General features: G+C 47.7%; 1 protein-coding gene across 3 annotated transcripts in view; it reads left to right on the top strand.

Moving 5' to 3' along the window:
* The first annotated feature begins 1,013 nt into the window (after positions 1-1,013).
* Positions 1,014-16,730, top strand: part of KLF3 (KLF transcription factor 3) — a 33,836-nt gene continuing 18,119 nt past the window's right edge. Inside the window, exons 1-2 of one of the 3 annotated variants that reach the window (XM_037064346.1) lie at positions 1,014-1,096; positions 15,419-15,514. In XM_037064346.1, coding sequence (XP_036920241.1) covers positions 15,458-15,514 — 57 coding nt within the window. In that variant the 5' untranslated portion in view covers positions 1,014-1,096; positions 15,419-15,457. Of the gene's footprint in view, positions 1,097-2,320; positions 2,479-10,345; positions 10,430-15,418; positions 15,515-16,730 lie in introns of those variants that run through there. The other 2 variants (XM_037064348.1, XM_037064347.1) reach the window with 2 other exon arrangements.

The raw sequence follows: 16,730 nt of genomic DNA, 5'->3' as shown, positions 1-16,730 counted from the left end.
CCTCTCTCCGCTGCTCCTCCTTCCCCGAATCGGCCCAGGTCCACCCGCCCCTTCACCACCCGTGCCTTTCCCTGCTTTTTCTTTAAGAGAGTTCTATGCACTGGGTGCAGGAGGGGCCGCGCGGGGTGCGGGGCCCAGCCCTTCCCGCCGCGCCCGGGGCCGCCCTTCCCGCTGGTGCCGGCTGATTGATGGCCCCGGCCGGCCTGGGTCCCCTCTCCCCACCCCCGCCCCGCCTCGGCTCGCCCGCGAGCCCGGCTGTGTGTTTTGGAAGCGGCGCAGCGGGCTGCAGCCGTGTGACGCCCGGAGCGGGCAGCGCCGCCCTTCCTTCCCCCCGGGCTCGGGCGGCGGCGCGGCGGCGGGGCCGGGGGCGGGCGGGGCGCGGGCTCCTGGGCGGAGGGCGCGGGGCGGGGGTGCCGTGCCGGGCGCACCGGGCCGGGCGGGGGCCGGAGGGCGGGGGCCGCGCCGTGCACGCCCAGCCCCACGGCCGCGCCGCGCCTCTCGGGACAGGTTCGGCCGGCGGGGCGGCGCCCGGCTCCGGGGAATAATGAGTGTCTGTCAGGCCGTCCCCGGGTGACTGGGCGGGGCGGGGCGGAGTAGGCGGGGGAGGCGGGGGTGGCGGGGGAAGGGCGCAGGGCGGGGTGCGTGTTTGCGCGAGTGACTCGGTCGACCCCTCCGGCGGCTGCCTCCACCCAAGTGGGTGGGGACCCGCCCAGCCCGGGCGGCCGCCGCGGCCCCATCTCCCCTCCCTGACCCTCCCACCCTGGGTCCCAGCCTCTACTTACCCCGCCAGCCTCGGGAGGCTCGCAGAGCGAGCGGCGCCGGCGTCATGTGACTGCCCAGAGTTGGTGCCAGGAGCCAGAGGGGAGCCAGGAGCGAAGCCGCGCGGAGCAGCGCGCAGCCGGGCCCGAGCCGGAGCGCAGGGCGAGCGTCCGCCGCACGCGCACCGGTCCTTGTCCCCGTCCCCGTCCCCTGCGACCGCCGCCACAGCCGGCGCCCGGACTAGAGCGCTGACACTACTGCATTCGCGGGGTTCAAGGCAGCCCGGGGCCAGGCCTTTTATTTCTCGTCTGCAGCGCTCAGCACCGCTCCTCGAAAAGTAAGTCCCCTCTCCCTCACATTTCCTTCTCGCCCGACTCCCGCTGCCCCCTTCTTTGGCTTGTCCACTTTCATTTTTATGGGGGTGCTCCGTAAATGGGTTGGGGGTGCAGCGCGGGGGTGAGGGTGCCTTGTGGGCTTGGGAAAGTGCAACAGCTCTTTGCAGCCAGGGGTGGAGGCGGAGAGGGAGGCTGGGGGGAGGAAACCCCCGGGTTCAGCGGTTGAAAGTGTGGGATTGGGGGGAGCCACCGTGCGCATCTGGGGGAGCGAGGCTGGCAGCGCCCGCCGCGGCCTCGGCGAGGGCGCGGGCGGGGGCTCACCTGTGTGGTCGCCCAGCCGCCGCCCGCCCGCTCGTTCGCGATTCTTTCCAAAGCCCCCAAAATCTCAGTGCTGTCCGCGTGTGGCAACGTTGTTTGGAGAAAGGTAGCGTCGAGGCCGCGCTCCTGCTCCTCCCCCTCCGGGTCCCCCACCCTCCTCTCCCGCGCCCTCCCCCTCTCCGCCCTCCGCCCGCGCCCCCCACCGCCCCCCTTCTCGATGGGGCGCGCGGCTGCTCGCGGGTCCAAGCAAACTTGAAACAGCCTCCCAGTCCCTCTGGGAAGAAACTTGGGGCATTTGGGACTGGAGGCAGCATCCCACTCACGGTCCTGGAGCCCAGGAGCCGTCAGGGTGTCTGGCTCCCGGAGGGCTGGCCGGCTTTGGAGCGTCCTTCCCGGGGACACGGAGAGAACCTGCCGCAGTGCCTGGAGCGAGGATTGCAGCTTGGCTGGAGGCTGAGACCGTTGTAGGCTGCTGCCCCCAGTTAGGGACCAGAGGCGGGTGGGGACCGAGGGATTGATTCCGAATGGCTTTCCTGGATATGGCAGATAATACTAGGAATTGTCATAGCCACTTCTTTGGCAGATAACAGGGAGAATCCGTCTGCTTTAAATTTTACAGGAACGTAGGAGAAAAGCATGTGAAGGGGACTATCTTTTATGTCAGGTTGAAAGGAAATTGGTAATTGCTCACCTTCTTGTATTTCACGAAAATAAATATTTTGCCCTGAATTTTTTACTAACTCAGAATGTATTTTTCCACTAAGATCACCAAGACACTTAAGAGATATATTGATTATATTACAAGAGGAGAAGGAGTCTGTAATTATTTATTTAGACTTAGTACCTGTAATTATAAGAAAAATCAAGTGAGGCACAGGGCAGTCGTTCACTACAGGTTTTCCCACAGAGCAGTTTGGGAATGTCCTTTCATGAGTGCTTTGTGTGTGGATCCTAGGAGCATTTTATTTGTGAGAGAAATCCATCCGGATGATAATCTGCCTGACCTGGGGGAAGACTTACGGGGAAGCAACAACCTGGTAGCATTAACCTCTCCAGAATTTTGCAAGTGAGTGTTTTTTAAAACAAGAGTGGAGGAATAAGTTTCTTCTGGCTTGAGACATGGAGCGTGTTAGTTGACCTTAGGCTGTTAACAGAAACCTGAAATGAGATGTTTGATTCATTTAAACTCCCTAGAGAAACATCTCCGTGTCTGCAGTCAGTGGGCTTTGCTGCAGAACCACGAGGAGGGAAAAACCTAGTGTGCTGTTAGTAAGTTCAGTGAAGATCTACTGTGAGGAATATTTGGCTTGCATGAGGGGGAATGCAAATATAAGAATTTTAATGTGACAATAACAAAGAAAAGTAGCTGCTTAGACCACAAAATCTTGTCAGATATGAAACAGCAAAATAGATTTGAGAAAGGGGTTTGTTTGTTTGGTTGGTTGTTTTCACTGCAAAGTTTCTAAATTAAAATCCAATGTTCCGGTTACTATAGGCCCTGCGATGTCTTCTCCTTTCTTTTTTAACCTGGCGTTGTGTCTACACACAGATTCTTAAATCTCTGATAATGGAAACCTGAGTTTAACAGTCCTAACAAAATTAAGAGAAATAATGAGACAAGGGATATGCGTGGATTTTACTGCCTTAAAAATAACTAGAGGAAACATTTTAGCATGTTAAATGTCAGGGCCAGGATCATACTCTCGAAAGGTGAATTTCTGTAGGTGTGTGCACGGATGTGTAGCTGTGTGCAGATACGTTTAAAATCATGCAGTTGGAGAGGACTGAAAATCTGAGGTGACTCTAGCTGCCCCACACTCTTTATGTCTTAGCTTTAGTTCTGTGGCTAAGGGACACTTAAAAGTGGTCCAATTTTCAGTTGTGTTGAATAACCCAGTAATAATCTGAATTCTTAACCACAGTGTTTTGTCTTCATTCCCCTGCTGATGCTCTCTGAGGCTGAGCAATAATTATTCCCCTAACCCAGAATTTGATCATGGCTGGAGACCAGCCACTGGGATGGGGGATGAAGAGACAAAAGAAATCGGTGGGGAGGCTGCTCATGAGGAAGGTCTCTGCTGGTTGAATATGATAAAATCCCATGTTCACGGACGATGTTTACTGTATGTGGAAGCTCCTATTTGTAAATAGGGCAGGTCCCCTGTATAAAGCTGGTGTTATTATTCACACCCATAGAACAAACACCTCCACCCCCTGTTGTTGTCTTTAAAAACTCCAGCTGCTCATGAATATAGGGTCAGGGAGGGCCGGCTAAATGTTTCTCTGTGCTTTCTCTCCAGCACAGCCAGCAGAGCTGTTTCCTGTTCTTTGTTTCAAGGCTGGGGTTTGCGTCATACATTCCAAGTGGCATATGTGTGCTCTTTCCTGTTTCAGGCTGTTTTCTGGTAGATCAGTAGCCCAGACCAGGCCTTGGTCCCTGCCCCTAAATTCCCTAACTCCACCCAGGGGGTTATCATGTCTCTACACACTTGCTGTTGCTTAAGACGCCCATGTTATGTCATAATGAGAAGTCAGTTAACCTTTTTCCACACACCCTTTGCTCCAGTGGGTTTCTGTGAGTGAAGGAACACTTTTTACCTTTGTAAGTTCATCACTGCCCATTGTGATTTTGAGAAATTTGTGTGTATACTGGCTGGAAGTCCGAAGGAGGTTGTTTTGGGTTGGTTGGTTGGTTTTTGTTTTGAAGCGGCGCAGGGTGTTTGTTTTGAGACAGGCATTTTGCCCTGAAACGGTCGGTTTGGGACCAGGATTACCGCCGTACAGTTTAGAAGACCTAGCATTGTCTGAAAGATGTGGCCTGTCATTGTTCCCATTGAACAGGGATGCCCAAGGCGTGGGGAGTTGCATTGGATGGAGAAGTTCAGCAGTCTGGGCAGCCTGGGCTGACTTGAAAGTCTTACTCTGTTAAGGAAGAAATCTTCAGAAAACTTATAAAGCCAAAACAAGATATATTGGGGGGGGGGGCAGGGAATCCCAGTTTCATTTTTCTTTTTAAAAACAAAAACTTGAGCACTAGGATAATTTTTGAAGGACAAAGATTTTACTGTCTTCTACACCTCATTTCCAAACTAAAAATAGTTAGAATAAAAAGGTCAAACAAAAGGAGAACTGGAAATAAAAAATTCATTAATGATAGCTTGGAAAATTTTAATCTTGTATTTTGAAAACAAGAATGCTGTTATTTTTGTTTTGCAATAACAACTTTTTCATATCCCCCACCCTTTCTTTTTTGGTTTATTCTGTCAGTTGTGGGTTAACAAATTTCTGGGTTAACTCTTTAAAACTGACTTTAACAAATTATTTTTATCTTGATTCTCCAGAAACTAAGTTTAAAAGAAATGAAAAAAAAGAAAAGAAAAGAAAACTTTCGGCAAGTTTCTATTTAAAAGTTCTTATTCATCTGAAGGAACTATTTACAATGTTCTCTAATGGAATTAATTGAAAGAGTTGCTGAGGCAGCAAGTGAGGCCCTAGCCTTCCAGAAGCTGATAGTAGTACTTGGTTCTGATGTCCTGTTCCAGCACGTTTTTTCTTTATGGATGATATGAAATTAAGAAAACCTCTAGGGTCAAATAGTAGACCCCTGATAACTTTCCTTGAAGAAAGGTGGGAGTTTGGGAAAGTTTCAGTAAGATTTTTTTTTCTTTTTTGGAGGCAGCAAACTTGAAATATTAAGCTGACTTTTAGGACAAGAAGCCTTTAACTTAAAATTTGTAAGTAAGCCAAATTGAAGCAAGTTTTTTGTTTTGTTTCAGTTCCAAAGTTATTAGCAATCCAAATAGATTCTGTAGACGGAGTATTTGTGTTTGGCTTGCCCCAAATCTTTTTTCCCTCCTCATTTGTGAGAAGAGGGAGGTGGTTAACAGAGATGATTGGGATCTAATAATATATTGTACCAGAAAAAAAATTCTGCAAGTTTCTAAATGCTAGGCTAAACAATAGTGGAAATGATAACAGTCTGAAAGCTATTATAATTAGAAAAATGGGAACAATAGTTTTGATCTCTTGACCATTTAAGTCGTCATTCCTAATTCAATAACCTTTTATCCCCACCCTTTTTTAGATACTTGCCATCTTACTGTTTCTGAGTCAACGTTTTTGCTATAAAATGAACAGCTTTAAGTGGTATTTCTTACTCTATTTTCACACTCAGTCGTGTTCAAGGATGGATGGATAGATAGGTAGACAGATAAATCCATACACACAACCTCCCTCCTCCTTTCACTACAGGGAATTACACTGTTCTGGAAACCGGCTTCATTTATCCTTGGTTCTAGCTTAAAAAAAAAAAACTTCCAGTCATAAAACCGTGGTTACCTGCTTTGCTAATAATGTAATACTTGAATTGAAGTTCAGCTTGCAGTGAGGTGGAAGGAAAGGGTTAGGATGGGTTTTATTTAGTATTCTCAAAAGCCAAGGTCTGTGCTTTTCTCAGAGCCCGTTTGCTGTCTGTCCAAAGCAGAGCTGGAAGCAGGAAACCAGACCACAGTCCGCCCCACAGGGGAGAGCATTGTCCAAAGGAGGTGGTAGCCCTGCTCCTCCCCGCCCCCCAGCCACCCCTTCCTTGAAATTTAGCAGTAATGAAAGAGAGGCAATGCTGGAGAGAGTTTCTGAACCAGAAGTAGGACTGGTTTCCTCCAAAGCAAATATAAAAGCAAAGCATTAATATATATATATATATATGGTCTTAACTAGCTCTCTGCTTTTTCTAGAAGGTCACTGTAGTTCACTGGAATATTTAAAAAGTTATCAGTATATTTTGTATCCCTCAGTCAGAGTGTTTAATAGTAAAGTTCTTTCTCTAGCAAAACAGGTTCCTGGAGCTTTTTGAAACTCACTCCATTGTGTTGGCAGGCCGAATACATTATCATTTCCCCCCATCTAATTATTAGGGGAGCTGGAGACACAATGTGGCAAGTTCAGTGGCCCTTCCTCCAATGTATCCCATGGAACCCGAGGGACTGGTCTTACCCTAATTTCCATGAAGGGGGTGTTTCCTGAGGCTGCCCCCTTCCAGGAGGGCCCTGAAGAACCCAGATTAGCCTGAGACACGCTCAAGAAGGTCAGCAATCTCTGGCAGGCCTGAGGATCTCCAGGGATGGCCTGGAGATCGTCTCAACCCAGATCAGTGGAGTTTGGCCAAATCCAGACATAGGAGATCAGATGGACACTCTGAGGCCAGCGTGTCTCCCCTGGAGAACAACCTGTGAACCGGGTGTGGGTTTTTCTCCTTTGGCCTATGTGCTCCTCTTCCTACTAACTGCTGTTCTTTGAGCCTCATCACTGACACCTACTCCTTTATCTGTTCCTGCGTGCTCCCCCCTGGTACCTTGCAAAGTGTCGCACCCTAAAACTACTTACGTTAGTCAGTTCAAGTTCCTGTTCCGCTTAGTTCTCCAAACAAGGGAGTATTTCTCTCCAGAGCCTCCAAAAGTTTTCACATGTACTTTATGTCTTAGGTCTTAAAAGGTGATTTTTCAAGCTAGTTTCACTGCCTACCCTTTTGCCACACCCCTGCCCCGATGCGCCCTCCGGGCAAATTCTGCGTGTGGGACACTTGGTAGAAAGAAGGTCATTCTGAGGGTCTTGCCCTTCATTTTATCCTCCCATATGAGAAGTATAGACTGACATTCATTCATTTACTACCCAACCCCCCCCCCCACAAGTATTCATTGAGCACCTACTCATTAGAGCTAATCTCACATTAGGTGCAACCATCCTTCCTCGTTTTGCCACAGGATGGAGCGGGTCCAGAGCGCTCTAACCTGAAAAAGCGTTTTGAAATCCTAATTATCCACCAGAACCGCCCCCTGGCCCTGCCTGGCATGGGCCAGTGTGGCACTGCACCCTGTGTCACACCCTCCGTCCCAGGGAGGGCCCTGAGTGTGAGATGGTTTGACTTCGCCGTGGTGGGGCCGCTGTGCAGACTGAAGCAGAACAGAAAGAGCCCTGGTCAGCAGGCAGAGGCACTTTTGTTCTTGGCTGCAGCTCCAACCAGCTCTGCGAATCGGGGCGCCTCGTGTCACCTCTGTTCCTCCATTTCCTCATTTCTAAAATGGGGATGAGGACCTGACCCTTCCACCTTTGTACAGTTATTATGTGGATTTCCGTATTTACTTGAGTCAGGCTGCCAGTTTTTCTCAGCAGTTTTATGGACCAGTTGCAGGTGTGTTGGCTAGGAAGAATAATGGCCTAATTTGGGGCCTTCGGGATGTCGTTTGATCTTGTGTCCAAGCATGCACTCTGGGAGAGAAGGTAGGCATCAGGGGCCAGTGGGGAGGGGCCAAAATTGCAGCTACTGTAAATGCACAGTCCCCGAGTTCCACAGAATGCTCACAGAAATTGCTGTCCCGCCGTGGCTCTTGGTGGTGTGGTGATGCCCTCTGCCCCGGGGAGGCAGTGGAGTGGGGTGCCAAGTCCACCAGCTTTGAAGTCGGACTACTTTGAGTCCAAATCTCCGCTCTACAATTTAGCAGCTGTGTGATCCTGGGCAGATGACTTTGCCTCTCTGTTCTAGTGTTCTCATCAATAAAATGGGAAGGTAGTACCGACTTCATGGGCTTTAAATGACACAGTCCATGTAAAGAACAGCACCTAGAGATTGGCGGTCCTAAAGGTTGTAAGGAGCAACAGGAATCTCCTGGCTTTCCTTGGTCAAGGGGAGTACCCTTTTAAAAAAAACAAGTGTTCTTTTTGTTAAGCACATACCCTCCCTCCCTCCTTCCTCATTCAGTCGCTGCTTCTCTCTCTCTCTCTCTCTCTCCCCCTCTCTCTCTCTCTCTGTCTGTCTCTCTCTCTAGTCTCTGTTTCTCTCTTCTATTTTAGGCTATAAAACAAGATAGAGACCTTTAGAAGATCTTTCTGGGTAGGCAATAAAAAATTCTTTGAGGCTAACACTGATAAAGTCTCTGGAGGACCCCTAACATGCAAGGTTAAGGTTAGGGGAAACCTAACCTTTTTTTTTTAGAGGAGTTTAGTTTTCCTTCGGGTTAGGCCCCCTTTACCTCCATTAATTATTTAAGGAAGATTTCAAGTGCATTCAAAGGGAATGGGAAATGACTGTGTAACTCCTGCCATGGACTAAATTCTCTTGTATTAGCTGCTTCTGCCTGACCCAAAAAAATGTCATTTAGTGAACAGGCCTGATCTCCTTTAGGGAGTGGGGAGGGGGAATAACGCACTCCTGTCTCTTAGGTGCTCAGGTGCTAGGCTGAGACAAACCTTTGGCAAGTTGAAAGGCCCGGCCTATCTAGGTAAGGAGGCCGCTTCAGAACTAACAGGGCACAATCAGCCTGCTGCACAGAGTGGGGAGGGCCTTGAGCTGGTCTTTGAAGAATTAGGAGGATTTAGATAAGCCGGAAGGGGAGGGGGCATTCCTCACTGGTTGCCCAGCATCGGGACCAAAAATGAACAAAGGCATTGGGGTGGGGGGCAGGGCACCTAGCAAGAAGGGCGCTTGTTGGAGCAGGGGGCAGCTGGTTAGTGGCGGGGTGCCTGGAACCCTGGGGATCCTGTTGGAGGGAGCAAGGTTTGTGAGCTGAGGAAAGGCTGGATGAGAAGAGGGCTTTGAGAGTATAGATGTCGAGGGGACCAGGATAGATTGGAGGGGCCTAGGACTGGGGTGGGGTGGCCAGAGAAGGAAAACCCTGCAACAGAGTCAGGAGGCACCAAGGGGGCCTGGCCTTGGATGGCAAGAGCAGAAATGGAAAGAAAAGTTGGGGAAGGAGGCTTAAAAGGTTTCCATGCCGAATGACCAGAAAATAAGGCGAATGGGAGGTGGGGGGCAGCCTGGCAGGCAGCCGTTGTGAGGCAGGAGCGAGGAGGAGGATTTGGATCTGGGACATGTTGAATTAATTCTCTTGCATAGCAGTGGTTCAAGTGCATTTCTGTTTCCTTTTTGTTTGCTTTTGAAGGGAGAGGGCAGTATTAGCTCATGGTTCACATCTAAAGGGTCTGGGGTGCTATGAGATAAAGTTTTAATGGATAATCCTCAGGAGTCCAGTGAATTCACCACCACCCTGGCGATTCTTGCTGGTTATTTTTAAGGTTCCAGCCATCACCGCTGAGGCCAGAGTTTCCAGGAACTGGCTGCTGACTGGAGCCAATTGGTCCCTCCCAGCCTCCCACTCCCTCCAGGGTGGGGCCCCACGGGTGGAGGCCCCTTAGGGTGGAGTGGGGTGGGTCTCCAGTGATAGGGCACCAGTGGAGAGGCAGCCTGGCCTCACACAGTCCTTCTGGATTTGATTATATAACACTCCACAGAAGAGAATTGCCAGGGCTTAGGCAGGCCTTGTGAGACATACACACAGCAGGATTATGCATCGTGGGGATTTTTCAATTGATTTTGGGTTGCTTGCCCTTAAAACTGGAATACAAAATTTTCAGCCTAAAGAAGGAACACAAGTGTGTAACTTAGTCGGGAAAATGCTTACAGTTTGCTAAAATTTCTTTAAGAAAGGTATGGAATGTTACTAACCAGGTGGCTGTGAACTTGAGAGTTTTACCTTCTGGGTATGGGTTGGGTTTTCCCACCCCCACCCCCGCTCTGCTGGGCCTCCTGCAGAAGTATAGGGATTCTGCTGGTTGTTACCTTTGCACCTGTCCTTATTTACATGCAAAATCAATTGCTTCACTTGGTCTTTCCGAAGTGCAGGGTGTGGGCAGAATCTTATCTGGAGCCATGTCCTGTTTGGACAAGTTGGACTAGCCTTGGCAACTCTCCATAGGGTGGAGCAGATGGGTGGGGGCAGGAAAGTAAAATTGGGTGGCTTGTTAGCCGGGAGAGGAGAGAGGGCGGATTGTTTGCTCACTGGATCATTTTATTTAATCTGAAACTAAATAATTAACTTCTTACCCATTTACAAAACATTTTAATACAAAATAACTAATTTATGAGGGTCAAAGATTTAGAAATACCCCAGTGGATTTTTTTTCTTTCCAACGGACAGTCCGAGGTGAAAATCGTCAAGTGATACGAAAACGGGACGCATTTCCAGGTAGGTGACAGTATTTGGCTGCTCAGAAAAGAGCCTTCTTCAGCTTCAAATGCCAACTTCCATCTGTTGCCTGGCCCCTTGTATTTCTGGCCAGAGCAACTGCCATTAAACATTCAGCTCCTCAGAAGCTTGAAGAGTTTGGGTACAGAAGTGAAGAAAGAAAAGTTTCTTTGGAAAGGAAGTTTAGCTACAGGGATGTTGCCTGCCTGCCCTGGTCCTCTTCCTGGCCAAGAATTTCACACACACACACACACACACACACACAGATCGGGTTGGGTTGGGTTGGGTTGGGTTTTTTTTTCTTCCTTTTTCCTTGAAGTTCTTTTGGGAGTAAAGAGTGGAGGGAGGTAGCATGCCTCCTCCTTTAACATCCAAACACTCCGGAAAGTTAAAAGCTGGGGGCAGGGGAGGGGGCACTTACAGATGGTGTATGTTGGTTTGGTCCTACTGTTTTTCGCCTTACACCTGGCTGAGGTCAGCTAGGAAACAGATTTGCTTTGAGGGAGGCAGGTAATTTGGAGCCTTGGGGTCAGGTCAGGCTGGATAACACAGGAACCCTTTGAGGATATAAGTAAAGAAATAAAGGTCTGGGGGGAAAGGGCATAAGAAAGGAGTTGAGAGCCGGGACAGTCCAAAGCACATCCTGCTGTGTCACCGAGAAACTTGGCTTCAGACACGCATGCTCTTCACATTCATATTCTCCCTCCCCCGACCCCTGCAAAGGAAGGGGCAGCCATTTATAAAGTTGTTTTTATAATAAACATGCTCTAGCTCAAAAACAAGCCACTATCAAAGGAGATTTGGTAAATCCCAGCCTCCTAACACGAAGGGCCGCGTGCATTTCCGCGCTCTGGAGCACATCTGCACCCTCCTAAAGCACGGGAGGACCAAAGGGGGTGGTGACAGGCAGCTGTGCTGCTTTTCAGACTTCATGTGCATGATTCACTCACTGAGGCCTTTAAATACATAACCACGCAGTTTTCCATCCTGGCAAAACTCTGGCCCTTATTTCAACATCTGAAAAGTCAGAAGTGTGAGTGGAGAGAGTGTGAAGGGAAATGCGCTTCTTCCTTTTGGAGGAAAATCCAGCTGTGTTGGCCCTTCCCAGCAAACTAACATACTTGGGAAAGGTGACATTTGCTCCAGTTACGGAAAGTTATTTTGTCTGTGGTGGTTTCTGTGTTTTTGCTTTCAAGCAGCTTGATAACTTAGAGGTTTTTTTTAAACCAGTTTTGCAAACATCCAGCCCCCCTCCCCTGCCCGCATGCCTTTTTTCTCTTTTAAATGCAGTTTTGTTGTCTTGGAATTGCTTAAGTTTCAAATAGATGTCTTGTAGACTACATGTAAGTAAGATGTAAATGTGTTTATGATTGGAAAATAGTTGTAAGAAAATGCAGAACCACATTTGGGGCCTTCTCGTGTCTGTGGTACCCACATAAAATGATTAACAGAATTCCTGAGCCTGTCTAAAACCCACTAGGTTTAAAGACCCTGACGTTGGCAAACCCGTTTACTGTCAGGGTGCTACCATCTAATACCTGTTTTGAGAGCGCCATCTACCGGTTGCGCTGAAATTTGTTGTCAGGGTTGTGTAACCTTTTCTAAGGCATCTGTAGTTTTTAGCATTCCTTGAAAATGATGGGAACATCCCCAGAGAACCGAGTTGCTCATGGAGAACTGAAGCCACTAACTTAAGAGCCCCTGTTTCTTCCAGGGCTTCAGTTACTTCACATTTACACAGCAGGCACTGTGGAGACCTTGCGGCCCCTCTTTCTAGACCCAGACACAGTCCAGATTAGTGGCAACGGTGGTCTGTTCAGAGATCAGCACAGGAGGTAGAGAGTGTACACGTTTTTTTTAAATAAATAAATAAATAAAATCTCAATTTGTGATCATATGTTGAGTCTCTTCCTAAATTTGGTTCCTTTCTAGCTTTGCTTCCTTTGCATGTTTTTCACTGAAAGTTTATGTTGTAGAATTCATTTAAAAACCGGCACACATGTGTTTAAAGCTGTCCTGCCCCCACGCCCCTTCCCAAGGCAGTCTTGTTAACAGACTGTGGTCTGTCGTTTTCTTTGCTTGTCCTTTGTTTTGTTCCTTACCCTGTGACTGTCACCAAAAGTCAGAACCAGTCGTTTCAGAGGCTACCAGGTTGGGGACAACGTGCTGTCAGGTGTGTGGATTTGATTCTGTTCCTAGTGATGTTTTGAATTTTGCACAGATTTTTTATTGTCCAATTTCCTTAAATTTAGGTAAGACATAACAATTACAGAATGAAAAGTAACTTAAGGTCTTAAATGATAAAAGAAATAGCAGCTTAATGTGTAATTCATTTCAGAATGAATTCAGTGATCATTAGGGAAATTCATTGAAGCCTTTATGTGCTAAATGGTGACATTAGCATTTGAACCAAAATGAACTCCGGAGCCGAGCACCTTAATCCCACCGTGCCGCTCTCCCTGGTGGTAAAGGGTGCGTGGGGAAGTGAGGAGATGCCAGGAAGCTGTCTTGGTGGTACGTTGCCAAGTGATCACGCACTAGATGAGATCGGGTAGCAGACGTAAGTAGGTGTTAACTTTTAAACTGACTTTAATCTGAGGAGTGTTTGGGTTTTTTAAGAGTGGAGGTAAGGCTAGGTCTGTTAGCAAAGAGGCAGATCCCTGGCATTGCTCCAGAAGCTGGGACCACCAAATTTAGCGCTGTGTATATGGGATGTATATCCAAAAGTTATGTTCATATCTGTTGTTATAAACTATGTACAGGGCGAAAAAGCTTTTTTGTTGTTTGGTTTTTAATTGTAATTTTATCTTTCTAAAACATTGTGGTTAAAGATTCTAGGAAGTAGATAAAAGAGGTGTTATCTCACTTTACATGAGAAAAGAGTTGCCTCACGGAAGGGCTGGGATGCAACCCTGGAGTCTCCAGAGCTGGGCTCTTTCCTTAAACAGCTGAGAATATGAGTGCTTTTATTTAGAAGTGTTTGCATCACGGTACTGTCAGTGGGGTCCGTGGATCTGTAAGAGTTAATCCCATTTAAAAGGCTTGGGGGAGGAGTGGCCAGCAGGGAGTGAGGGCTGCTGAATTCTCTGACCTCACTGAAATAAGCACATCTCACGCCTTTTGTTTAGGGTCCACTCTAAGGCACTGGACAGCAATTTTTAGGACCATATCCATCTGTACAACTGCTGGGCTGGGAACTGGTGAATAGATCTCAAGGCACAAAAGAGGTTTTCATTCTTCATCATGAAATCATCCATTTTTCACTGATTGTTGGTGTCTATCCTTGCTGGGGTACAGAAGAGGGTGGCACCGCCGAGGATTTGAGCACAGTGGTGTCAGATTGTGCTCGCAGTTATATATAACGCATCCTGTGATGTAGCAAAATAGAAGTTTCAAGTCAGGGCCTTATGCTGCTAGTTAATGACAGTCACGTGTTGTCATGAGGCCTAGAACTACACGGTATCACTTGTATAATTGTACATGAAGATCTCTTAGTGTGAGCACAGAGTGTGCACAGAACAAGCTACAGGATTACTGTCATGGAGGTGGGGTACGGAAGCGGAGTTTTTTTTAAATATTTTATTTATTTATCTTTTTAGAGGGGAAGGGAAGGAGAGAGGAAAGAAACATCAATGTATGGTTGCTTCTCGTGCATCCCCTGCAGGGAACTGGCTCCTGCCGGAAACTGGCCTGCAACCCAGGCATGTGCCCTGACTGGGAATCGAACCATGATCTTCTGGTTCGAAGACCCGCGCTCAATCCTCTGAGCTACACCAGCCAGGGCCCGGAAGTGGAGTTTTCATGCTGAATTACAGGCAGGAGTCTAGAACCAGGGACTTATACAGCTTTTTTAGGTGCAACTCAATCTAGAACTTGTTCACTTTTCCGCCCCAACCAAAGTGTTCTGTAGAGACCTCACCTAACCAAAGCCCTGATCACTGAAATCAGATTTAGATAGTAAGTGCTCAAGGCAGGTTGTTGGAGATCTGAGTGGTGTGGCTGGGCCGTGAGTCCATCACATGGAAAATGCAGCTGAATATCGAGCGGATGGGATGTTTTCTCCCGTGAGGAAGCGGTGGGCTTTATGCAGGCGAGTGCTGGAAGTAGGCTAGTGTAGACCAGAGAAGAGAATTCGAGGATAGCATGAGCAGAACAAGAGAAGCAGAGATGAGAAAGACCGAACAAGATCCAGATGCACCCAGCTAAAGAATGGCTGATTTCCTAACGAGAAATGTGAAAGAATGGGAGTGAATCCAAACTAATACTCCTCATGCATAAAAAGTACTCAGAAGACAATAAGACATGGGGTGGGGGGCAGAGCTAAAGACTTGAATAGGCACGTCTTAAAAGAAGAAACGTAAATGGTAAATAGAGATGAGAATTTTGTTTAGTAATTAAATTAATTTAGAATAAAAATAGCTTGCCATGCTGATACTTACATATTGGTAGAGTTTTGGGGTTTGCTTTTTAAGTGATAATACACATTGCTGATGGAAATTTTGGGAAACGGGCCCTATTTTATCGATGGAAATAATTATTTTAAAAGTTTAGATGGATCTAAACGAAGATTAATGATGGTTGGTTCTAGGCTTTCTTTTTGCCTTTCTCCCTTTCCCCCCGGATTTTTCTGTAAGGAGAACCGTTTAACATCCGTGTACAGCGTGAACTTCTGTTGAGTGGCACTGCAGCCCACGGAAGCGGCGCTGCTGCTCGGAAGGAGCCGTGTGCGCTGTTCCGGAGCCATCAGGGTTTCTGTGTGTGAGTTAGGAATGCCCGTTGGCTCTCACCGGGCCATGACTATGGAGTCTGGTTTTAATTATGCAAAATGGCATCGTTCATCGTAAGGGAAACAATTTCCAGCCATTCTGGGGACAGGGGAGAGGAAACAGTCAGAGAAGGGGGGTGAGGAACATCATAATATTTTATTTTTATGAGTTGACACTTAAAGTAACCTTGGAGTTTAGATGGACACCTTGTTTTGTTTTCTAGGCCAAACACCAGAGCACCCTAGAAAGCTCAACTAGAAGAATGCTCATGTTCGACCCGGTGCCTGTCAAGCAAGAGGCCATGGACCCTGTCTCAGTGGTAAGTGTCCCAGAATCAAACATTTTCTTCTCTATTCCAAGCAGTTATAACATATCATACGTTATGTTATTCTTTCTTAAAGTTACTCATCACTCAACAGGCATTGGACAGGCAAATTTGTCCAAGTCCCCAGTTGTCGGGGAGGGCAATACCATACTAGCAACTGTGTGTCCTTTAATAAATGGGACCCAGTTTCCGTAAGGCCCACACCCCACACCTCTCCAGGTGCAATCAGCACAGAACTTGGGCCACAGGCACATCTTGTCACCCCAGAAGTAGGTTTGCAAAACTCCTTAGTTACCTTAGTTTGAACTCTCAGAATTATTGGTGTTGGCCAAAAAAAAAACCCCTTGAGCTAGACTGTTTTGTTTGGTTTTTTTTTTTTTTTACATGCATGTGCACCCAGGGACATGTATTTAAAAAAACCTGTGCATGGCGTGTATCATGATTAGGAAGCAATTTCCAAATGTACCTACCAGAAATCTGTATCAAGAACATGATGACTTAGAGACTTTTTTTTTTTCATTCAAGATCACTGCTAAGTGTCTAGAATAGTTTCATGTAAAAGTAAATCTATTAGGAATAAAATGATCTGCTTCAAAAACGGAGACAACAGCTCTGTGAAGCTAGTACTGTGGGAGATGACTGAGGAGAAGCTGGTGAAAGAGAACTTGGCGGTGAGGAGGAATCTCACTGCACTGGGAACAGGCTGGGTGGGTGGGCATTGTGTTCACTGCCTTTTCAACACCTAGAGCTGAGCTGGCCCCTCTGCGAGCCAGGCCCCTGCAGATGCTCGTTGGCCACCAGGAGACAGGTGAGTAGTCTAGGTGTTCACAGAGGTACCATACTGGTGCTGTGGGGATGGGACACCGGTGACAGCGGATGGGTGTGTCCCACGTCAAACAGGGAGTGGTTTAGACTAGAGAAGATCTGGTTTAGTGAACATGAAAGAACAAGGCAGCGCTCACTCCATCTTCTTGCTCTTTTCTTCCACGGGCTTGGAAAATATTCACGAGGGGGAAACTTGGCTTGAATTGGACATGAGAAGGTAATGACACGCTTGCAAAATTAGATCATCCTCATGCTTTGGCTGTGGAGGTTCCTGCCAAAACCATTTATACGAGACACGGGGGTCACTGTAAGGCCCTTGGAACTGAGTTGCCATGGATATTACTAAGCCAATGAAGTGTCTCTCACTGTGTGCAATGAAAAGTTG

This window comes from Sturnira hondurensis, unplaced genomic scaffold (assembly GCF_014824575.4).
Source record: "Sturnira hondurensis isolate 20B ecotype Veracruz unplaced genomic scaffold, ASM1482457v3 Scaffold0015056, whole genome shotgun sequence".
NCBI classification, from domain to species: Eukaryota; Metazoa; Chordata; class Mammalia; order Chiroptera; family Phyllostomidae; genus Sturnira; species Sturnira hondurensis.
This window is presented reverse-complemented; position numbering and strand designations above follow the sequence as displayed.